The sequence below is a fragment of the Canis lupus genome, chromosome 19 (genome assembly GCF_048164855.1).
Source record: "Canis lupus baileyi chromosome 19, mCanLup2.hap1, whole genome shotgun sequence".
Lineage (NCBI taxonomy): Eukaryota > Metazoa > Chordata > Mammalia > Carnivora > Canidae > Canis > Canis lupus.
This window is the reverse complement of record NC_132856.1, coordinates 46,964,904-46,986,760: the sequence shown is the minus strand read 5'-3', so window position 1 is coordinate 46,986,760 and position 21,857 is coordinate 46,964,904. Positions and strand designations below refer to the sequence as shown.

Here is a 21,857-nt window from a genome sequence, read left to right as displayed (position 1 = left end):
ATCCAGTGGCATTTAGTACATGCATGATGTTGTGCAAACAACATGTCCGTCTAGTTCTGGAATATTTTCATCACCCCAAAAGGAGCCCCTCATCCCCCACCCATTAGCAATCACTCCCCACTCCTCCTCCCCCAGCCTTGGCCGCCCTGATCTGCTCTGTCTCTAGATTTGCCTGTTCTGGACATTTTACATACATGGAGCCAGGCAGTATGTGATTCTTTGTGTCCAGCTTCTTTCACTGAGCAAAATAATTTTTTGAGGTTCATCCATGTGGTACCGTGTAGCAGTTCTTCATTGCACATAATGGTTGAATAGCACCCCACTGTGTGGATGGACCACATTTAGTTTATCCATTCGTTTGTTGAGGGGCATGTGGGTTTTCCCCCCACCTTTTAGCTGTTGTGAATAGTGCTGGTGTGAACATGCACGCACAATTATTTCTTTGAGTCCCTGTTTTCATTTCTTTTGCGTTTACACCTAGGAGTGGAATTGCTGGTAACTATACACTTAACTTCCCGAGGAACCCCAGACTGCTTTTCACAGCAACTGGACCCTTCTACCTTCCCACCAGCAGTGCCCCAGGGTTCCAATTTTTTCATTTCCCGGCCAACACTTGCTGTGTGCTGGTTTTTGGTTACAGCCAACTTACTGGGTGGGAAGTGGTATCTCCCCGTGCTTTTGATTTGCATTTCCCGAATGGCTAATGATGCTGAGCATCTTTTCATGTGCTTGTTGGTCATTTGTGTATCTTCTTTGGAGAAATGCTTGTTCAGGTCCTTTGCTTATTTTTGAGTTGGTTGCCTGTCTTCTGTGTACCTGTCCCTCCCTGCTCCTCCCCGCCCGCCAGCACTTTGCATCTCCTGAAGCCCTGCGCGTTGGTTTCTCTGCAGTCCGAGGTCCCCCCACCCCGCCCGGGGTGGGGTGGGGTGGGGGGTGTTCCGGGACGCCGGGATGTCTGCCTCAAGTGTCCACTGCTGTGTCCCCTTAGCGTCTGGGCGGCGCTCTTCAGCACAGAGGCTTCGGCACGGCATCCCCACGCGCGTCCTCGCCGCGGGGGTCAGAACAGGTCCCCGGCGCCGCCCTCCGCCCCGCGCCCCCCCTCGGGCTGGCTCCCGCCCCCCGGGCCGCGTTTGCCCCGGGCCTCCCGGTCCACGCGGTACTTGCAGCGGCGCAGCGGCTCGGTGAGGCTCCGCGGCGCGGGGTCGTCCAGGTCCTCGGGCTGCAGGAAGTTGCGGTCCAGCACCTCGGCCGCCTCCTGCCAGTTGGCGAAGCAGGCGGGGCCCAGGCGCCGGATCTCGTCGGTGGCGTCGCGGCTGAGCACGTCCCCGCCCGGCTTGAGCACCACGACGGCCGGCAGGCGCTCCACCGAGAACCGGCGCCCGAGGTCCCTGCGGGGCGGGCGGGTCAGTCCGGGGAAGCCCGTCCCTGATCCCGAGCTGGGGAGCCGCACATCCCTCCTCCCAGTACTTACTGAGCGCCTTCTGCGTGCCCCGTGTACGCTGGGGGCGCCCAGGGACCAGGCCAGGCCAGGACGCGGTGGCCTCTGCACTGTCTCCAATATCTTAGACATGCGGCTACCTCACTTCTATTCTATTCTATTCTATTCTATTCTATTCTATTCTATTCTATTCTCACAACATGCACTATATGGGACATACTTATACTAAAAACGTATACTGAAAAATTATTCATTGTTCATTGGAAATTTGTTTTGAACTGGGCATCCTGGGACACCTGGGTGGCTCCGTGGTTGAGCGTCTGCCTTTGGCTCAGGGCGTGATCCTGGGATCCGGGATTGAGTCCCCCATTCTTCTTGCAGGGAGCCTGCTTTTCCCTCTGCCTGTTTCTCTCTCTCTCTCTCTCTCTCTCTCTCAGGAATAAAATAAATCTTAAAAAACGTTAACTGGGCATCCTGTATGGTGGGGGAGGGCAGTGGAGGGGGTGGGGATTCGCTCACTGTCCAGACACCTAGCCCCAGTGAATGCTTTGTTGAGAGGACCCTGCCACAAATGAGGTCAGCAGGTCTGAGTTTGGCTATGATGCCCTCACAGCTGCCATTTCTGCCCTGGGAAGGGAAATGTTGCCAGTTTACAGGAAAGATTCCCCCTCAGCCTCAGAGAAGGCAGTAGGAGTGAGCCAATAATGCCCAAACGATGATAATGTTGGGTGGAGAATGAAAGTCTCTAGAAACTTCCAACTTGTGGAGCAAAATTAATGAAATCAGCGAAGTGTCAGAAAGTCTATGGCTCAGTGCAGACTCCATGGGTGTGGAGATAAAGCAAATATGGCAAAATGTTAACGATTGCTGTGGGTTTCATTATATGCTTCTTCCAAATTTTGGTGTCTTTGAAATTTTTCATAGTGAAAAGTTGGAGTTTATAAAGAAGGAAAGCTGGGTTTGCCTGGCTGGCTCAGTCGGAGGAGCGTGTGTATCTCAGGGTTGTGGGTTTGAGTCCCACGTTGGGTGTAGAGATTACTTTAAAAAATAAATAAAAAGAAGGGAAGCCTTATTGCAGAAAGGGGAAGGTTCTAAGATAGCCACAAACTGTAGCATTGTTTATTGGGCAGCTGAGTGCAAAGCATGAATCCACCCACCGCTCTCAGCTCCAAGGCCCTCCCTGGCTCCCAGCGACTCTGAGGATCACATCCACCCCAGTTAGCATGGAGTTTGTGGCACTGCTCCACATGATGGCTGCAGACCTCTCACATCTGTTATTACTTACAGTTCCCTGAACTGGCTGTTGTTTCTCTGATGGCCTCCCAGCCTTTATCTGGGCTGTGCCCTCTGCCTGGAAACCCCTCCCTCTCCTTACTCTTTCCTATCCTCCCTGGACTTGGGGTCTCTCTTTAAAGCCACTTTCTCAGGGAAGCATCCCCTGACCCCAAACCTCAGCAAGGTCTCCCCATTATATTCCCATATGGCATCCTCCCTTTGTCTTTTGGAACATAACTACAGTTTGTTATTATGTATTTATTTGAGTCTTTGTGTCATGTCTGTCTCCTCAGCTAGGTTGCAAGCTCCTTGGGAGCTAAATAGAAATGGGCACAGCCCCCCCCCCCCCGTGGCCCCCTTCCCACTCCGACTCCGTGCATACTGGCGCACAGAATGTGCTCATCAATTCCAGGTGGAACAGAGGCAACAATAAACACATACTTCACTTTCTGCAGAAATAGCTCCTCCTCCAGGAAGCCCTCCCTGACCTCTTCTCCCACCTCACCTCCTCAGGTCATCCTCAAAGGGCAGGAAGAGCCACTTCTTCGGCATGTCCCTGAGAAACAGATCCTGCTGTTCCTCTGTGGGGTCCTGGGACACGTACACCAGAGCCAGTTGGGCTGCCCGCAGCACATAGAACTCATCTGTGAGCCTCACAAAGAAATCCCTGAGGATAGGCGCGAAGGCTTGGCACTGCGGGCACGACCCGGCGCCAAAGAACAGCAGCACCAGCCGGTTCTCCAGCCTGCGGCTGAGCTCGGCCTCCGTGTCCAGCTCGTCCTGGTCACTGTTGTTGCGAATCAGGACGCGGCCAGAGAACAAGGAGGCCATGGAAGCCCTGGCTAGGAGCTGGGGACACGGCAGACGGATTTTGCGTGGTCCTGAGCCTGCTGGCTGGCTGCTGGTCCAGGATTAGGTATCTTTAGGAGGCCAACTTAGCACCTCACTAATCTGCCTAAACCTCGACCTGATTCTCTGTTGCCTCCGAGGGCAGGGGCAGGCCACCTGTGGGTCCTTCTCTGGAGACAGCTAGAAATCCATTAAGAAAATGCACAGGGGGACACCTGGGTGGCTCAGTGGTTGAGCATTTGGTCATGATCCCGGGATCCTGGGATCGAGTCCCCCATCAGGCTCCCTACAGGGAGCCTGCTTCTCCCTCTGCCTGTGTCTCTGCCTCTCTCTCTGCCTCTCTCATTAATAAATAAATAAAATCTTGAAAAAGAAAAGAAAAAAAAAAGAAAATGCATAGGACTGTAAAGGAAAACAGTCATCCTGATATATGGGTGTGAAAATATTTTAAGTTGTAACGCCAAATATATGTGCTTCTCCACGAATTGAGCACATTAAGTAATCCGATTCACCAGGGCTCTGCAAATTATCGTGATTTCTATTGTGATAAATGATGTTTTGAGGTGTCTACCTGCAATGGCCAGGATGTGATATGGAATTATCTTTGATTTCCACAGGAGACAGGGCTGGCTGATACCTGCTATGACAGGACATGAAAAGATATGCCACATTCCAGTTAGAAGCCTAAAAATTAATGATGGGAAACCTGTTCATATGGAGGGAGGAGGCCAGGAGGGGGAGCTCTCACCAAAGCTCTCCATGTCAATGACAGGAAGGCAGGTCAATTTCAGATCTTTGAAAAATAGAAGAATCTACAGGAAAGAATGATCAATTACAGTTCCCAACAGGAAAAGATGAAGATTGAATCTCCTACAATAAGTCAACAACCCCTGCAACTCAGCCAATTAACTGTCATCACCCTGAACTCCTGCTTTTCTCCAATGGACTTTCCTTCAAAACAACCCCTCCCAGCTTCCTCCCTTCTTTTCCATAAAATAATGTTTATCTTATTTGTTGAAATAGCCTCTGACTTTTTATATACTTTGCTTCTCCCGAATCACAATTCTCTATTATTTCCAAATGATCCCATTTTTGCTAGTAAACTTACTTTATTTTTAAGGTCAATAGAAGTTAATGAAAAGAAATACGTGGGTTTTTTCTCCCTCACCCTCTTGAATTAAGTTGGGACAGCTCACCTTAAGATCCCTTGGTGGGGGTGCCTGGGTGGCTCAGTCAGTTAAGTGTCTGCCTCCAGCTCAGGTCAGGACCCCAGGGTCCTGGGATCAAGTCCCGCATCAGGCTCCCTGCTCCATGTAGAGCCTGCTTCTCCTTCACCTTCTGCCCTTCTCCTGCTCATTTTCTCTCTCTCAGATAAATAAATAAAATCTAAAGAAAAAAAAATCTCTTGGTGTGTAAGGTTGAAAATCATGGCCCCCTCCCATCAAGAGATGGAAACTAGTTCCCCTCTCCTTGGATCTGGGTTGGCTTCATGACTTGTTTTGACCAACAAAATGTGGTGAGAGGTTTGGAAGATGAGTCTTATCCTTGCTTCCTATTTTCATTCTCTTGGAAGGCTGCCTCCAGATGCCCCATGTAAGGAAGCTGATCAACTCAGGGCTTGACAAAGCTTTTCTATAAAGGGCTAGGTAGTGGGATCCCTGGGTGGTGCAGCAGTTTGGCGCCTGCCTTAGGCCCAGGGCGCGATCCTGGAGTCCCGGGATCGAGTCCCACGTTGGGCTCCCGGTGCATGGAGCTTGCTTCTCCCTCTGCCTGTGTCTCTGCCTTTCTCTCTCTGTGTGACTATCATAAAAAAAAAAAAAAAAGGACTAGGTAGTTAATACTTTTGGCTTTGTGGGCCATAGAGTCTCTTGCAATTTCGAATTCTGCTACTGTTTTGCAAAAGCGCCTCTAGACAATATGCAAATGAATTTATGTGTCTGGGTTCCAATAAAACTCTATTTACAGATGCTGAAGTTTGAATTTCATAGAGTTGTTACTTGTCATGAAATATTAGTCTTTCAATTTTCCTTGACTATTCCAAAACTATTGGAATATAAAAACTATATAAAATATATAAAAGTAAGTAAGTAAATAAATAAATAAATAAATAAAATAAAAATAAAATATATAAAAACTATTCTCAGCTTGTGGATAGCCAGATTCGGCCTGTGAGTTGTGGCTTGCAGACTCCTGTTTTAGCCTATTGGATAAGAGGCCACGCAGAGGTGTTCACCTTAAAACAGTCAATTATTTTACCAACAAAAATGGGCTTGTTCAGGAATAGCAGAGAATTGCAATTTGGGACAAGCAAACTATGGCAAAAACCATAGGAATATCCAATAAACAAAGGATGGGATTTTATGGAGAAAGAGGAAGTTGGGAAGGGTTGTTTTGAAGGGAAGTCCATTGGAGAGAAGCAGGAGTTCAGGCTGATGATGGTTTCTCATTGGCCGAGTTGCTTGGGCAGTCAGTTTCTTTCTTTCTTTCTTTCTTTCTTTTCTTTCTTTCTTTCTTTCTTTCTTTCTTTCTTTCTTTCTTTCTTTCTTTCTTTCTATTTATTTATTTGAGAGAGGCAGAGACAGGCAGAGGGAGAAGCAGGCTCCATGCAGGGAGCCCCATGTGGGACCTGATCCCGGGACTCCAGGATCATGCCCTGGGCAGAAGGCAGATGCTCAACCACTGAGCCACCCAGGCTTCCCGGGTAGTCAGTTTCTTATAGGAGATGTAATGTCCAGGGTTTCCTCTTGGGGCCTTCCTGTTGGTTCTTGTGTTTAGGGTCTGTGACATTTTTTTCCTGTAATTGAAGGGAGATGGGACTGTCATGAGAGCTCCCCCTTCTGGCCTCCAACTGCATTTCAGTGAGGTTTCCCTTTATTAATTTTCAGAGACGAACTAGACGCTCTGTGGATAGCCAGCACCAATTGGTACATATGTGATCTTTTAGTCTAGCCGCTGGCGGATTGTAGCAGATTGGCTGAGCCAACTGAGTCCAGCAGAGGGACTGCCCAGGCAACTGAGGGGGTCTCAAGAAATAGTCGATCCCTATGGTATGAAGCCACTCCAGTTTGGGATGATTTATTACACAGCAATAGCTAGCTAGTACACCAGGTCTAGAGGATTTTTCAAGGCCTAGGAAACATGAGAGAATGTGAAAGAAACTTGGTATGGCTTAGTATGGGTTAGCATGGCTTTAAACAATAAAAAGGGACAGAGTGCCCAGGTGGCTCAGTCAGGCCTCCAACTCTTGATTTCGGTTCAGGTTATGATCTCAGTCTTGTGAGATTGAGTCCCACGTTGAGGATTCTCCCTCTCTCTTCCTCTTGGGGTTCTCTCTCTCTTTCTGCCCCTCCTGGTCGTGCATGCATGCTCTCTCTCTCTCTCTCAATAAATAAATAAATAAATAAATAAATAAATAAATAAATAAAAAGCAAATAGAGGAAAATTGCAAAATCCTTATTCTCAAGATTTTTTTAAAAAGATTTTATTTATTTATTCAAGACACACACACACACACAGAGAGAGGCAGAGACACAGGCAGAGGGAGAAACAGGCACCATGCAGGGAGCCCGATGTGGAACTCGATCCCAGGTCTCCAGGATCATACCCCGGGCTGAAGGCAGTGCTAAACTGCTGAGCCATCGGGGCTGCCCTATTCTCAAGATTTGATTCATGTTGTCAAGGCTTTGTGAATGTGCTCATTCCTAATGTGTCCTCATTACATTCTGTTTAGGAACAATTTCCCGGTCAGATTTTCCTCACTCTACCAGAACCCCAGGAAGTCCTGTCGTCTTGTGAATAGCAAGATGCACGAAGAGCAAAATGATCTCAATAATTGAGAACTCTTCTCTAATCTTTATGAGGTGCCAGGCTCCTGTTCTCAGAACAGCCTTATTAGGTTTATGCATTTCTATTCCATTTTACAGGTGAAGCATAGATCCTCAAGAAAACTGATTTTCACAGCCCAGCGAATGACATGTGTGGGGCTTTGGAGCCAAGTCCAACTTGACTGGGGCTTTTGTTTATCTCAGCATTTCCAAATTGCAGCACCTTTGACATATAAGGCTAGCTCATTGCTTGTGGTGGGGGCTATCCTGTGGTGTAGGATGTTTAGCAGCAATCCGGGGCCTTGATCCACTAGATGCCAGTAGCACCCCTCTTCCAGTTGTGACAAATAAAAATGCCTCCAGACGTTGCCCATTGCCCGGTATCCCCAGGGGACAGTTGAAAACTGCTTTAGGGACGCCTGGGTGGTTCAGCGGTTGGGAAGCTTCCTTCTGCTCAGGTTGTGATCCCGGGATTGGGTCCTGTGTCAGGCTCCTGCAAGGACCCTACTTCTCCCTCTGCCTGTCTCTGCCTCGTTCTCTCTCTCTGTGTCTCTCATGAATACATGAATAAATCTTAAAAAAAAAAAAAAAAACACTACTGCTTTAATCCCTTATTCTGTTGTAGTGGGTTGAGTGGTAGCCCCCAGAGAGATATGTCCAAGCCCTAAACCCAGAATATGTGACTCTGACCTTATTTGGAAAAAGGGTCTTTGCAGATGTAATTAAGAATCTCAAGATGAGATCATCCTAGATTACCTAGGTAAGCCTTACATACAATGACAAGTGACCTTATAAGAGACAGAAGAGACACATACAGGGAGAAGACCATGTGGATGGACATGGAGGTATAGGTTGGGGTGATGTGGCCACAGCCAAGGAGCATGTGGATCTTCCCCTAGAATTTCCAGAGGGAATGTAGCTGCTGACACTTTGATTTTGGACTTCTGGCCTCCAGAACTGTGAGAGAATAAATTTCTGTTGTTTTAAGCCACCTGGTTTATGGTACTGTTATAGCAGCCACAAGAAACTCATCTCCTACTTGTGGTGGGCACATGAACTTGGCAGAGAGAAATTGTTCACTCCCACTTGGTGCTCATGTTCTATATATACTGAAACCCCCAAGCTGTGATCTTTCAGTATTTTTTTTTAAGATTTTATTTATTTATTTGTTAATGAGAGACATAGAAAGAGAGGCAGAGACATAGGAAGAGGGAGAAGCAGGCTCCATGCCGGAAGCCTGACTCAGGACTCGAGCCCAGGACCCTGGGATCATGCCCTGAGCCAAAGGCAGACACTCAACCATTGAGCCACTGAAGCATTCCCAGTATTTTACTTTTATTTATTTATTTATTTAATTTTTTTATTTTTTAGTATTTTACTTTTAAAGTATGCTTCATTTTTCTCCTTTTGGGAAGTCCTAAGAACTCGCTTTGCTGTGGCCTGCAGGCCCCTGTGGTCACCCTGGGTCAGGGGAGATGCACGTCTGGCTGTGCCTCTACACCTAGTATGTGCCTGGCCCATTCATTCTGCAGATGCAAAGCTCCTTGTCAACTGTGGTGCAGTGGTGATCAAGAAATATTTGATGCACAGTGCTCCAGGAGGCGGGCAGTATCACCCAGAGGGCAACCAAAGCACAGATGTGGGAGGCAGCCAGCCTGAAGCCACCAGCTGGAAGGTAGAACCTCAGTCTGCTCTCTCTCCCTCATGTCTAGGCCTCCGTTTTCATTTCTGTGAAATGGGCATAAGACAGTACTTCATCTGGAAAACCAGGGGAAAGTTGTATTTCAGAATTGGGAGTTTTTTGTTTCTTAAGAAAGTAACTGAGGGTGAAAGATGCTATACACCGTGTGATGCCCCTGGGAGTCTAGGGACAGCCCTTAAGCAAAGGCATAAATAAGGGATAAACAAGGATACAAAGAGATAATTAACCCCTGAAAGCAGACTGGGTCAGCGCAGGGGAAGGTGGTTCCTCTGTCACCCAAACCTGGGTTCTCCTATTGGTGAGTATCCAGCCAGAAGACCATCAAGCCAAAGAGGGGGGGAAAGGAAGGGTTTTACTTGCAACAAGTAGAGAGACCACTGAGGATATTTTCCAAAATAGTGTCCCCTCCCTCCCCCATACAACAAAATTGGAGAAGTTTTACACTAGGGGTACATGCACAAAACTTCCCCCGAAGGGACTTGGCAAAGGAGAGATCAGTAAAGAACTGGAGCAAAAGTCATTAGTGTTTGAGTGCTCAAAGGGGTTTAAATCCTGCAAAGACTCAAGACTGTGTGTGCTGTCGACCTTTACTTCTGAAACAGCACTGGGAGCTTTACCACCAATTCCTTGTCTCTGATATGGTTAGGCTCTCCCCTGGCCTGGTAGTGGCTGTTAGTTTTCACATTCTTTTGCTTCTTTATTTTATTTTTTAAAGATTTTTATTTATTTATTTGAGAGAGAGAGAGAGAGCAAGAGCATGCATGTGCACCAGTGGGGCAGAGGGCGAAGCCGACTTGCTGCTGAGCAGGGAGCCCGACGCAGGACTTGATCCCAGGACCCTGAGATCAGGACCCGAGCTGAAGGCAAACACTTATCCCACTGAGCCACTCACATGCCCTCTTTTGTTTCTTTAAAACCATTAACTACTGAAGTCTACTTTTTCTGCAATTTTAACAAATCTTAGGAAGTTCTGCAAGAAATATTCTTGGGTATTTAATGCCCATCAAGTATAGATCACAAAGTAGTTGGGAACCTAAGATGACTTCTCTTACATTAAGAAAGCAATATCTTGTCTTTCTTTTTTCAGGAATCCCTCACCCTGTCTACACCTATACCTGGCGTTCTGGCACCACCTGAAGAAAAAAAGTTGGATTTCCAGAGCCTTTGAATTTGGGAATTCAGATTGAGGACCTCCAGGAGCTGTGGATAGAGCTGGAAAAGATTTATTGTCACAGGCACTACTATTTTTTTTTAAAGATTTCATTTATTTATTCATGAGAGACACAGAGAGAGGCAGAGACACAGGCAAAGGGACAAGCAGGATCCACGCCAGGAGCCTGATACGGGACTCGATCCCAGGATCCCAGGATCGCGACCTGAGCCGAAGGCAGATGCTCAACCACTGAGCCATCCAAGGTGTCCCTGCCACGGGCACTATTTAGTGAGTGTTCCCCTGGAGTGATCCCACCAGCCCAAGGGGGATCGGGAGGCACCAGAAGTGAGGTGCCAGTAAACTTGTTAAGATGGAGAAGAGAGGAAAGAAAGGGGGAGGGGAGGAGGAGAAGGAAGGAAGCAGAAGAAGAAAGAGCAAGGGGATGAAGGAGAGAAGGAGGGAAAGCAAGAGGGCAGGGGAGAGGGCAGGAGGAGGGGTGGGGAGGAAGTGAGAGCAGAAGAGGAGAAGGAAGTAGGCTGAGAAGGAGCAAAGACATGGGAGAGTGGAGGAGACAGACGGGGAGGGCAGGAAGTGGGGAAGAAGGGAGGAGTCAGGGCAGAGGGAGGAGGGGGAGAAGAAGCTTAGGGAAGAAGAAAAGGGGGGGAGGACTGGAAGGTGGGACAGCAAGCCTCCAGCCCACATTTGTGAATGAGTGAATCTCAACTCCAGCTAGTGTGACAGCTCCAGTCCTCAGTTCCTTTACCTGTAAAATGGGGTGAGCACAACAGTGCTACCTGGCAGGATAAGAGTGCAGCTGGAGTTACTGGTCCTTGCTGACTCTGCTGAGCCACTGCCAAGAAAGTAGCCGACCAGTGGCTGGCTCTGGGCCTGTCCTCCTGATCTGCCTCCTTGCCCCCCAGTCCACCCACTCTTGGTTAACTGCAAGGACCAATGGTAGCATGTGGGAGGGGTGGGAGCCTGCCCAGCCCTGTCCTCTAAATGGTGCTGGAAGCAGGCCCTGGCCACCTCCCAAGGAGAGCGCAGAGAAGGTCGGCCAAAGCAAGGCAGAAAACAAGTTGGGGTGGGGTGGGCAGGGGGGCAAAGGAGGGGGAGCTTGGAGGGAGGGATCCAAGGCAGTGGCCTGCATGGGCACAGCACGGCAGAGCAGGGCGCAGGCGTCTGCAGGAAGAGCGGTTCTGGAGGGCCCACGTCTCAGGCTAGGTTTGGAATCCTGCGTCTTGGCCTCACCGTCCCTGCCTGAGCTTCTGGGAACCCGGGAGCAAGCAGCCCAAGACTGAGGGTCTGTGAGCCGCTCGCTCCAGGTCAGTCAGGGACCAGGTGGTGGGCAGCCAGGCCGGGCTGGCCCGTGCCTGATTAGAAGGGCTTCTGGGTCTCCGGCGGGCATTTGGGACCGAGGGTGTGGGAGGGTGGGGACCTGGTATGTGTGGATTTTGCCCTCCCTGGGCTCCTGGGAGGTTACCCCAGGACAAGATTAACCGACAAGATTTTGCGGTATGGATTTGGGATTGGTTGGGTCCTTGAAATGTTATCATTAATAAAACAGATGGGGGTTGGATTTAGCACCTTCTGGGGCCCCTAGCTGTGAGTTCAGGGCTCCCCGGGTTCCTGCGTGCCTATTTAAGACCCAAGAGGCACTGGTGCCTGGATTTAGAACAAACGGGGCAGGAATCCAGGACAGACAGGCCCTGGGTGTGAACCGGGACTTTCTGGTCCCGCGGGCTAGGAATCCTTCAGCTATCTGGGGCTCAGGCTGGAGCCACGCCCCCGGCCGCGGGCGCACGTGCTTTCGGAACGGCGCGCGGGGGCGGGCGGGGGGAGCGGCTTGGGCGTCCGGAAGACCGCGGCCGCGCTCCCCGGGCCGTTCTAGCCCCTGGGTCTCGTTGGCCGTCGTCTCTCTGGCCCGGGGCCCCTCTCTATGGTCGTGGCCTCCGGAAAGGGGGACCTCGGCTGAGCGGCTGAGGCGCTTTGAGCTAGACAGGTCGGAGGAGGGCCTTGGGGCGGGTCTGGGCTGGCCGATGGGGAGGGGCCTGGGGCTCGAGGTGCGCCCGAGTGAGGCCCGGAGGGTGACGATTGGGCCCAAGCCTGAGGGCGGTGCCAGTGGCCAGGGGTGGAACCTGGGCCTGGGATTGGGGGCGGGCCAGGCCCGGGGCTAGGGGGAGGGGCCTCGTTGGAGTGGGCGGGGCTTGCGGCTGTGGGCGGGACCAAAGGCAACCTGGGGGCGGGGCCCAGTGAGTGGCAGAGTGAGGGTAGAAGCGGGACTTGGAGGAAAGCGGGACCTGCGGAGAGGCTTGGGGACGGGGGTGGATCCTGTAACCGAGGACGGAGGCTAGGTCAAGGCAAGGGCTGGTCAAGTGGCTGGGAAGGACCTGTGTCTGTGTGGAGCCCATGAGTAGGGCCAACTTGGGTTCAGAGTCCTGCCGCTAGGTCAAGACACGGGGTAGGGCTTGACCGGGACTGACGGGGTCGAAGAGCTGCGTCTGAGGGCATGGCCTGGACTAATACTTGGTAAAGAAGCCTGAGCCGGGCTAAGAACAAGGCCTGTGCCCAACATAGGACGGGGCGGAGCCCTGATCCGGGGGCGGGGTCTGTCCTGGACCCGGCCAATTCCAGGCGCGGGGGCGGGGCCTGAGCCTGGAGGCGGAGCTCGCTCTGGGGGCGGAGCCAGCTGACCGTGGGGGCGGGGCCCCAGCGGCCCGCGGCCTCAGCGCTCTCCGCCTCCCCAGGATGCGGGCTCCCGGTGCAGGCTCGGCCTCGGTGGTCTCGCTCGTCCTGCTGTGGCTGCTGGGGCTTCCGTGGAGCTGGAGCGCGGCGGCGGCACTCGGCGTGTACGTGGGCGGTGGCGGCTGGCGTTTCCTGCGCATCGTCTGCAAGACAGCAAGGCGGGACCTCTTGTGAGTGCAGTCGGCGCCTGGGCCCCCGGCTGGGTCCGCGACTTGGGGGTGGTCAGGAAATGGGGGGTCCTGAGGGCTTGGGGAGACCGGTTTTGGAGACTGGGGGCGAGGCTTAGGTGAGATTGGGGCTGGGAGCGGGGCCGGGGCCCGAAAGAGTGACAGGTTGGGGGTCTCTGAGGGGAACCGCAGGGGACAGCTTGAGGGTCTCTGGAGGGAGATGAATAGGTTTCGAGATTCTAGAGGCTGTTTGGGAGACCTTAGGGAGCTGGAAGGTAACTTGGGGATCTTTGGGCAGCTGGTAGGGGGGTTCCCAACAGAGAACTGCGGCGATCGGGAAGCCGTGGGTGTTTGGGGGTCTCTATGGGGACTTGGTGCCGGTGAGAGGCCCCTAGGGGCTCTTCAAGGATTCTGGTAGGTCCCTAACGGGTCCATAGTGGTGACTCAGTGGTCTTTGGGGGCTGTCAAGATACTTTGGATTTTTTAGAGCTTTCTCGGAGGGCGAGGGATGAGGGGGCTTCTTGGGGGATCTGTAAGGGACTTTTAGGGTTTCTGAAGGGTGTTTATCTCCTCAGGACCATTTACTGGTTTCTCTGTGGCCAGCGCACTCTTTGAGAGTTTGGGATCTGTGCAAGATTTGGGGGGTTCAGGATTTGTGTGTGTGGGTGCTATGTACTCCGATTGCTTGGGGATCTCTAGAGACTGTGATTTCTCAGGAGGGGATGCAGGTATTCTTGGAGGAAGATCTTTAGGGTGTTGCCGAGGGGCTTCCTTGAAGAAGCTGTTGGGGGTCCTCCTGGCATGAAATAGGTGTTACTGGGGATTCCCATCGGAGCAAATCTTAGTAACAAACCCCACATGGGAATGGCTGAGCACCTGCTGTGGGTTTGCCAGGCTGATCCTCTCAGGGGAGATGCAGGATGCAGGAACTCACCTATTGTAAAGGTAAAGAAACAGGCTCTGTGAGCAGCAGGAATGGTGTGGAGCTGGGGAAAGTTCCACTGCCAGTTGACTGGTTCTGAACCTTCTAGAGCTCATCCTTTTCTCTCCATGCCTTGACCCCTGCCTCTGCCCTTGGTCTTTCTGATATGCAGATTTGACCATGCAGTCTGTTCACACACCCTTCACAACCCCCGTCCTCTGCAGGAGTAAGACTCAACCTCCAGCTGGACACTAGGGGCTGTGACCTATGCTGGGATCTGCCCACTTGCCACTCCCCACCTCCGTAGGTTCACCTGACCCTCATATCAACTTGCCTTGTCAGACTCAGGATGTTCCTTCTGTCTGGAACATACTGGACCTCCTTTTGTCTGCTGATGCCTTATGATGTTGCCTCTCTCAGGGGACCCTTTGCTGAATTTTCCTACTCAGCACCCTCCCATGCTTCCTTGTTGCCCTTAGAATTTAGACCACATGAGGTTCCCGACCACGTCCCCAATCTCTTCTCCTTTCTTTTGCCACTCTTCCACCTACACTGGCCTTTTTGCTGTTCCTAAACATGCTCAGCCCTAGGGAGCATGCCCAGCCCTAGGGACTTTGGGCAGCAAGTATGCTGCTCCCTCTGCCTGGATTACTCTTTCTTTGCTCTTCATTTTCATCATGCCATGGCTTGAATGTCACCCCAGAGAGCCCTCTCCTGACACCGCGTCCCTGTATGTCCTCTCACCTTGTTGCTTTTTGGCAGAATGGCCAACATTTACAGAGTGCTCCCTCTATGCCAGGCAGCAGGCTAAACATGACTTCTTTAAGCCCTCCCAACAACCCTGTGATGTGGGTACTCTCTTGTCCCCATCTTACAGATGAGCAAACTAAGGTGTAGCATAGTTTGGTCACTTGCCCAGGGTCACAAAGCAGGTAAGTAGTAGGGACAAGATTTGAACCCAGGGGGTGTGGCTCCAAAGCTTGACTTGTAACCACTAGCAGCATTTGTCATTTGTAATTATTTAAGTCTCTTTCCCTCTATTAGGCTGTGGGCCCTTTGGGGGCACAGTGGAGGCTGTGTTGGTCTTCATAGCCCTGGCCTCCACGAAGGGTGGCACATGGCAGGAACACGGGATATGTTTGTTGGCTGGCAGGCCTTCCCTAGCTTCCTTGGGTTTGCCCAGGCCCCAGCTCTGCCTTATTGAGCTGGAGTGCCTGTTCCTGGCTGTCTCCCCTGTGGATGGGGCGGGAGCTAGGACTACTCCAACTTCCTGACAGAGGGCTTAACACACTTTTCTATAAGAGGCAGCCTCGAAGATGGCCCAACTTCCTGGTCTTCACACTCATATGATCCCCTCTGCTTTGAATGTGCGCTGGATGTAGTGACTCACTTCCAATGAATAGAATACAGCAAAAGGAATGGGAGATTGTATCTAAGATTAGTAATAAAAAAAGACCCGTGAACTTGGGAGTGGATTCTCTCCCAGTGAAACCTTGAAATGACCACAGCCCCGGTCAACACATTGATTGCAGCTGCACAAGACACCCCCAGCCAGAACCACATAGCTAAGCCACTCCTGCTTTCCTAACCCTCAGAAACTGTGAGATAATAAATGTATCTAGCTGGTAATTTTGGAGGGAATTTGTTACACAGCAATAGCTAACTAATGCAGCTTATAGAGCCCTCTCCGTGGACCAGGCTTTGTAGCGTTCTACAGTCCTGTGAAGAAGGAATGCCTACCAGTGTTATTTTACAGGCTGATGAACCAAAGCACAGAGATGAGGTCATTTACCAAGGATTGCACAGCCAAGGACGGATGAGGGCACTGCATTCTATGTTCTGAGCCGCTGTGCTGTGCTGGGGGTGGTGGTGGGGGCTGCATTTAAGCCCATGGTTCAGAAAATATTTAAGCACTCGCCTACAGTTCCCCACCTCATTCCGTCTCCTGTATTTGTGGCATGAAATTTGATCACATTTATTTATCCTTGTTGGTTTCTTTCTGCCATGGTGCTCTGAAGCTCAGCGTGAAAACATGAGGGGGCAGAAGGAATAGAAGGATGAGAAAAGGTCTCAGGAAGGGCCCAGAGGCAGACAGTGGCTTCTTTGTCCCAGGGTGGGGGTGTCTTGGGCTGCTGCCAGGTGGGGCAGCCCAGGCATGTGGCTGGAGCTGAGCACTGGAGTCCACTGCCTGCCCACGTGGGTGTACTCCAGAGAAAATGGGGGCGAGGGCAGGATGGGACAGGCCGTGTGAGCTGGGCCGCGTCATGAATGCTCTTGTAACCTGATCATGATAAGCTACAATCTCAGTTCCTGTTTTTGCTGTGTCTTCTTTGGATGGGGGGGGCCTCTTTGTAAGGGGGCTGCTTCCTGTTGTTCCCAGCCTTGCTGATGGTCCTTTCCCCACTGCTATAAAAATAACACCAGCTCACGGGGTTCTTGGGGTGCTCTGTCAAGTTTACTCATGGGAAGCTCTTAGAAGAGAGCTATGTCCACAGTAGGTACTTGGATGAGTTGGTGCTGATTGCCATCAGCTGGTGGCTGGACGGTTGGGAGCTGGAGGGCCGGAGCCAGTGTGTCTAGCTGTGGACCCCAGCTCTGCCACTTGCTGGCCCAAGGAGCATTACCCTCTGAGTCCCAGTTCCTTCATCTGTGAAAATAGTCCTTATGTAGTCCTTCCTTTTCAAGAAGCATGAATTGAATATCTCCTGTGTACAACATGGGCACTTGGCTCACCACATGGTACATGGTGACTATTAATGCTTTGTGGCAAGCCTGAGGAGGAGCAGAGGGACCCTGCTGGGGGCCTGGTTCTGGGCTGTTCTGCCCTGACTTGCTGTGTGACCTTGGGCATGTTAATTCACCCCTCTGAGCACCAACCTCTTTCTGTCACCTGTCACATGGGAATCTTAGGGCCCTACTTTGGAGGGTGGCCATGTTAGCTCAGTACCTGGCACATAGTAGCTCAGGAAATGCCATAGCTGGTCATCGTAGCTACTCTATTTACTACTGAATGGATCCGATATCAGAATCTGTCCATGGAGGTGGATGTGTAGACAGCTATCTTTTAATATTTTGTTTTTACTTCTTTTGTGGAATAATCAGCATATACCACATGGTACAAAATTCAAATGTTACAGAGAGGTTTACAGTGAATGTCATCTTCTTTGCTGCTCCCAGCCCTGCAGTTTCCTTCCTCAGAGGCCTCTTCGATGTCTTTCCCAAGATATAGTTACAGGAATATGCACAGACTTTCCTATTCTCCATGCCTACAGATGGCTGCACATTCTCCATCATATTTCTCACCTGGTACTTTCTGTCCATTTTTATATATTACTTTTACTAAAGTCATACAAGCTTTGAGATGAAAGACTCAAGTCTCCTACCTCTAGTGGCAGCTACATGCTTCTTTCACCCACACCCACATTTTTCCTTGTCTACCTGGAATGAATGTTACCTCTTGTCTGAATCTTTTGGACTTTAACTCCCTATCTCTAAACGGTTTATGGGACAATACCTGAATTTTTTCAGTTGGGGACTTGATTTGTCATCTCCTTCCATGGAAGAAGAGGATGTGGCATCCTTCTACCCTCCTTGCCCTAACTCTCTTCCTATCCCTCTACATTGCCTGTACGCCCTCCTTCCAACAGACACGTATTCCCATACCTTCATTGTCCCAGTATTATTATAGTTGATTGTCATTATTTGCAATAATTTTGTTCTATAAAAGAACAAAAGTAGGACACCTGGGTGGCTCAGCGGTTTGGGGCCTGCCTTTGGCCTGGGGCGTGATCCTGGAGTCCTGGGATCGAGTCCTGCGTTGGGCTCCCTGCATGGAACCTGCTTCTCCCTCTGCTTGTGTCTCTGCCTCTCTCTCTCTCTCTCTCTCCTCTCTCTCTCTCTCTCTGTGTGTCTCTCATGAATAGATGAATGAAATCTTTAAGAACAAAAGTGTACTGCAAATATTGAATTAACAAATACTGAGCCATCGTTCCCAGAGAAAATACAGGGTTAGGTTGTTGCAAACCTCTGGTTACAACATTTTTATCAAGCAAGCAATACATAATCTTGTTTTATGTTTGTTCTACTTAAAGACACTTTATTTTATTTTATTTTTTTAAAGTAAACCATATTTATTTATTTATTTTTATTTTTATTTATGATAGTCACACACACAGAGAGAGAGAGAGAGGCAGAGACACAGGCAGAGGGAGAAGCAGGCTCCATGCACCGGGAGCCCGATGTGGGACTTGATCCTGGGTCTCCAGGAACGCGCCCTGGGCCAAAGGCAGGCGCCAAACCGCTGCGCCACCCAGGGATCCCAAGATACTTTATTTTATATATATTCTGCTTTTTTTTTTTAAGATAAGTTCTGTGCTTGGTGTGGGGCTTGACCTCATGATCCTGAGATTTAGAGTTACATTCTCTACTGACTGAACCAGCCAAGCACGCCTATATTCTTTTGAAAAAATACATAGATTCTTGACTCATTACCAGTGAACTCATGGCCAACAGCATTATAACTCATGCCTGAACAAAACTTCCTAAGTAAGGCACATTTCAGCATTCTTGTATTTGGGAACACTCGATAGCTTTATACCCAGGGGCCATTTTAAACAGCAAAATCACCAGCAGAAAGGACAATAATGCAAAAAGTGTGGCACTAAATAGATTATCAAGAGGATGCTTGTTTACAATATGAGCTGAAATAAGAGGACAGAGTGTTGCCTTAATTTGACCTAACCTGGGAATGCGCACATTGATAATGCAATGTTTTTTGCCACTCTATGTGTGTCCTCCAATGGTTGTGAAAGTAAGGTGAATGTTGATTTGGGGGTTACAAATAAATTTTAGTGAGCAGGCAAATTAGTAATGAAGAAATCTGTGAATAATAAGGATTGACTTATCAATTATCATAATTTGGTCAGGTCACATGTCAGTATTTAAATAGTTTTGATGCTAACAGTGTTCTCAGTTCAGCCATCTAGTATACTATGACCATTTTTTAATTTCATTAACAACCTTTATGTATTTTCTTTGGGATTATTGATTGCCTTTATATTTATTAGTTTTCTTGGTATTTATCTTTACTTTAAGCTCAAACAACAGTTGTCTCTTTCTTCTCTCAGGAATTCTATAGCATTAGATTGGATTTCAGTTTCACCTTTTTGGAGAAGTCTCTCTTTTAGCCTTCAAATTGTCCAGGGTAGGCTAGTTGCCCTCTGCACCTGGTGCATAACCATAACTCCAGGCCTGATCATAGCCACCTTCCTGAGGATTGGCATTACTTCTGTCTTGGGTTAGACACCCTGTTTCATGGATCCCTGGTGGTTTTCTTCTTTGGTTTACTCTTTTGATTTGTTGCAGCACACCCTTATTGGCTTTTGGAGAAATTGTGATGAGAAATTAGTTTTTTGAGACCATTCATGTATGAAAACGTTTTTATTTCCACCCTCACACTTGACTGATGGTATGGGTATAGACGTCTAGGTTGGAAATTATTTTCCTTCAAAACTGAAGACATTTCTTCTCACATGATTATTGTTGAGAAGTCTGAAACTCTCCTAATTCCTGATCTGTATTTTTCTTTCTGGAAGCTTGTTGGATCTTTTCAAGATGGTGGGCTACTTCCATCCATTGTATGGTTTGTTGGTTGGTTTCAGGTCAATGAAATTTTCTTGAATGTATTGATGATTTACTTACCTTTATGTCCTTTGTTCTTCTTAGAACTCCCGTTATTCAATACCTAGAACAGTGCTTGGCTTAATAACTATTTGTTGAATAAATGTAGTGTTGGATTTTCTGGACTGGTTCTCTAATTTTCTTTTTTCTTTTCCATCTCAACATTTTTATCCTACTTTCTATGATATTTCTTCAAATATACCTTCTAACTTTTCTATTCATGCTTGACTTATGCCCTCACATTTGAAATTTCTTTTTTTTTTTTTTAATTTTTTTATTTATTTATGATAGTCACAGAGAGAGAGAGAGAGAGGCAGAGACATAGGCAGAGGGAGAAGCAGGCTCCATGCACCGGGAGCCTGATGTGGGATTCGATCCCGGGTCTCCAGGATCGCGCCCTGGGCCAAAGGCAGGCGCCAAACTGCTGCGCCACCCAGGGATCCCCTGAAATTTCTTTTTAAAAATATTTATTTATTTATTCATGAGAGACACACAGAGAGAGAAGCAGAGACATAGGCAGAGGGAGAAGCAGGCTCCTCACAGGAAGACCCATGCGGGACTCAATCCTGGATCCTGGAACCATGCCCTGAGCCAAAGGCTGATGCTCAACCACTGAGCCACCCAGGTGTCCCTGAAATTCCTTAATGTGATTGTTACTTGTTTAAATTAATAGATTTTATTTTTAATTTTTTATAGACTTCATTTTTTAAAAAAGATTTATTTGAGAGAGAGAGTGTGTGAATATATGCAACAGGCGGTAGGGGCAGGGAGACTCTCAAGGAGACTCCCCGCTGAATGTGGAGCCTGATGTGAGGCCTGATCCCATGACCTGAGATCATAACCTGAGCCAAAGTCAAGAGTTGGATGCTCAACCAACTGAGTCACCCAGGTGCCCAAGACATTATTTATTTATTTATTTGTTTGTTTATTTGTTTTTTATTTATATTATTATTATTATTTTAAATATTTTATTTATTTATTCATGACACATACACACACACACAGAGGCACAGACACAGGCAGAAGCAGGCCCCATGCAGGGAGCCTGACTTGGGATTCAATCCTGGGTCTCCAGGATCATACCCTGGGCTGAAGGTGGCGCTAAACCGCTGAGCCACCCGGGCTGCCCCCCAATACTTCTTTTTAAATTATTATTGTCAGTTTTAGGGGGTCCCAGAGAGCTGGGGCGATCGGGAGGCTGTGGGTATTTGGGGGGTCTCTATGGGGACTTGGTGCTGGTGAGAGGCCCCTAGGGGCTCTTCAAGGATTCTGGTAGGTCCCTAACGGGTCCATAGTGGTGACTCAGTGGTCTTTGGGGGCTGTCAAGATACTTTGGATTTTTTAGAGCTTTCTCGGAGGGCGAGGGATGAGGGGGCTTCTTGGGGGATCTGTAAGGGACTTTTAGGGTTTCTGAAGGGTGTTTGTCTCCTCAGGGCCATTTACTGGTTTCTCTGTGGCCAGCACGCTCTTTGAGAGTTTGGGATCTGTGTAAGATTTGGGGGGTTCAGGATTTGTGTGTGTGGGTGCTATGTACTCCGATTGCTTGGGGATCTCTAGAGACTGTGATTTCTCAGGAGGGGATGCAGGTATTCTTGGAGGAAGATCTTTAGGGTGTTGCCGAGGGGCTTCCTTGAAGAAGCTGTTGGGGGTCCTCCTGGCATGAAATAGGTGTTACTGGGGATTCCCATCGGAGCAAATCTTAGGAACAAACCCCACATGGGAATGGCTGAGCACCTGCTGCGGGTTTGCCAGGCTGATCCTCTCAGGGGAGATGCAGGATGCAACTCAGTGTTGTGCTCATCTCTTGGCGTCATTTTTCTCATAGCACTTGTTCACGTTATGTCTCGATGTCACATTTTGGTAATTCTTGTAATATTTCAAACTTTTTCATTATCATCATATTGGTTATGGTGATCTGTGATCAGTGATTATAACTCACCGCAGCCTCAGATGATGGTCAGCATTTTTTTAGCTAAAGAAAGGAGCTAAATAAAGTATTTTTTGGAGTAAGATACATTGTTTTTCTAGATGTAATGCTATCACTTACTTAATGAATTATAGCATCAACGTAACTTCTCTATACCCGAGGAAACAGCTTCATTTGAT

The 21,857-nt window shown here is 49.0% G+C and overlaps 2 protein-coding genes across 5 annotated transcripts in view; one reads left to right on the top strand and one right to left on the bottom strand.

Annotated features, from left to right (window-relative positions):
- Positions 1-1,057: 1,057 nt before the first annotated feature.
- NXNL1 (nucleoredoxin like 1) lies at positions 1,058-3,544 on the bottom strand. Its single transcript, XM_072788170.1, has 2 exons — positions 3,219-3,544; positions 1,058-1,388 (listed from the first exon to the last, which is right to left on the bottom strand). Exons 1-2 carry the CDS (start codon positions 3,542-3,544, stop codon positions 1,058-1,060), a joined length of 657 nt encoding a protein of 218 aa, XP_072644271.1.
- A 7,727-nt stretch (positions 3,545-11,271) lies between these two features.
- SLC27A1 (solute carrier family 27 member 1) overlaps positions 11,272-21,857 on the top strand; it is a 32,060-nt gene continuing 21,474 nt past the window's right edge. For 2 of the 4 annotated variants that reach the window (XM_072786807.1, XM_072786804.1), the window contains exons 1-2: positions 11,320-11,563; positions 12,986-13,153. In XM_072786807.1, coding sequence (XP_072642908.1) covers positions 12,987-13,153 — 167 coding nt within the window. In that variant the 5' untranslated portion in view covers positions 11,320-11,563; position 12,986. Of the gene's footprint in view, positions 11,291-11,319; positions 11,564-12,090; positions 12,241-12,985; positions 13,154-21,857 lie in introns of those variants that run through there. The other 2 variants (XM_072786806.1, XM_072786805.1) reach the window with 2 other exon arrangements.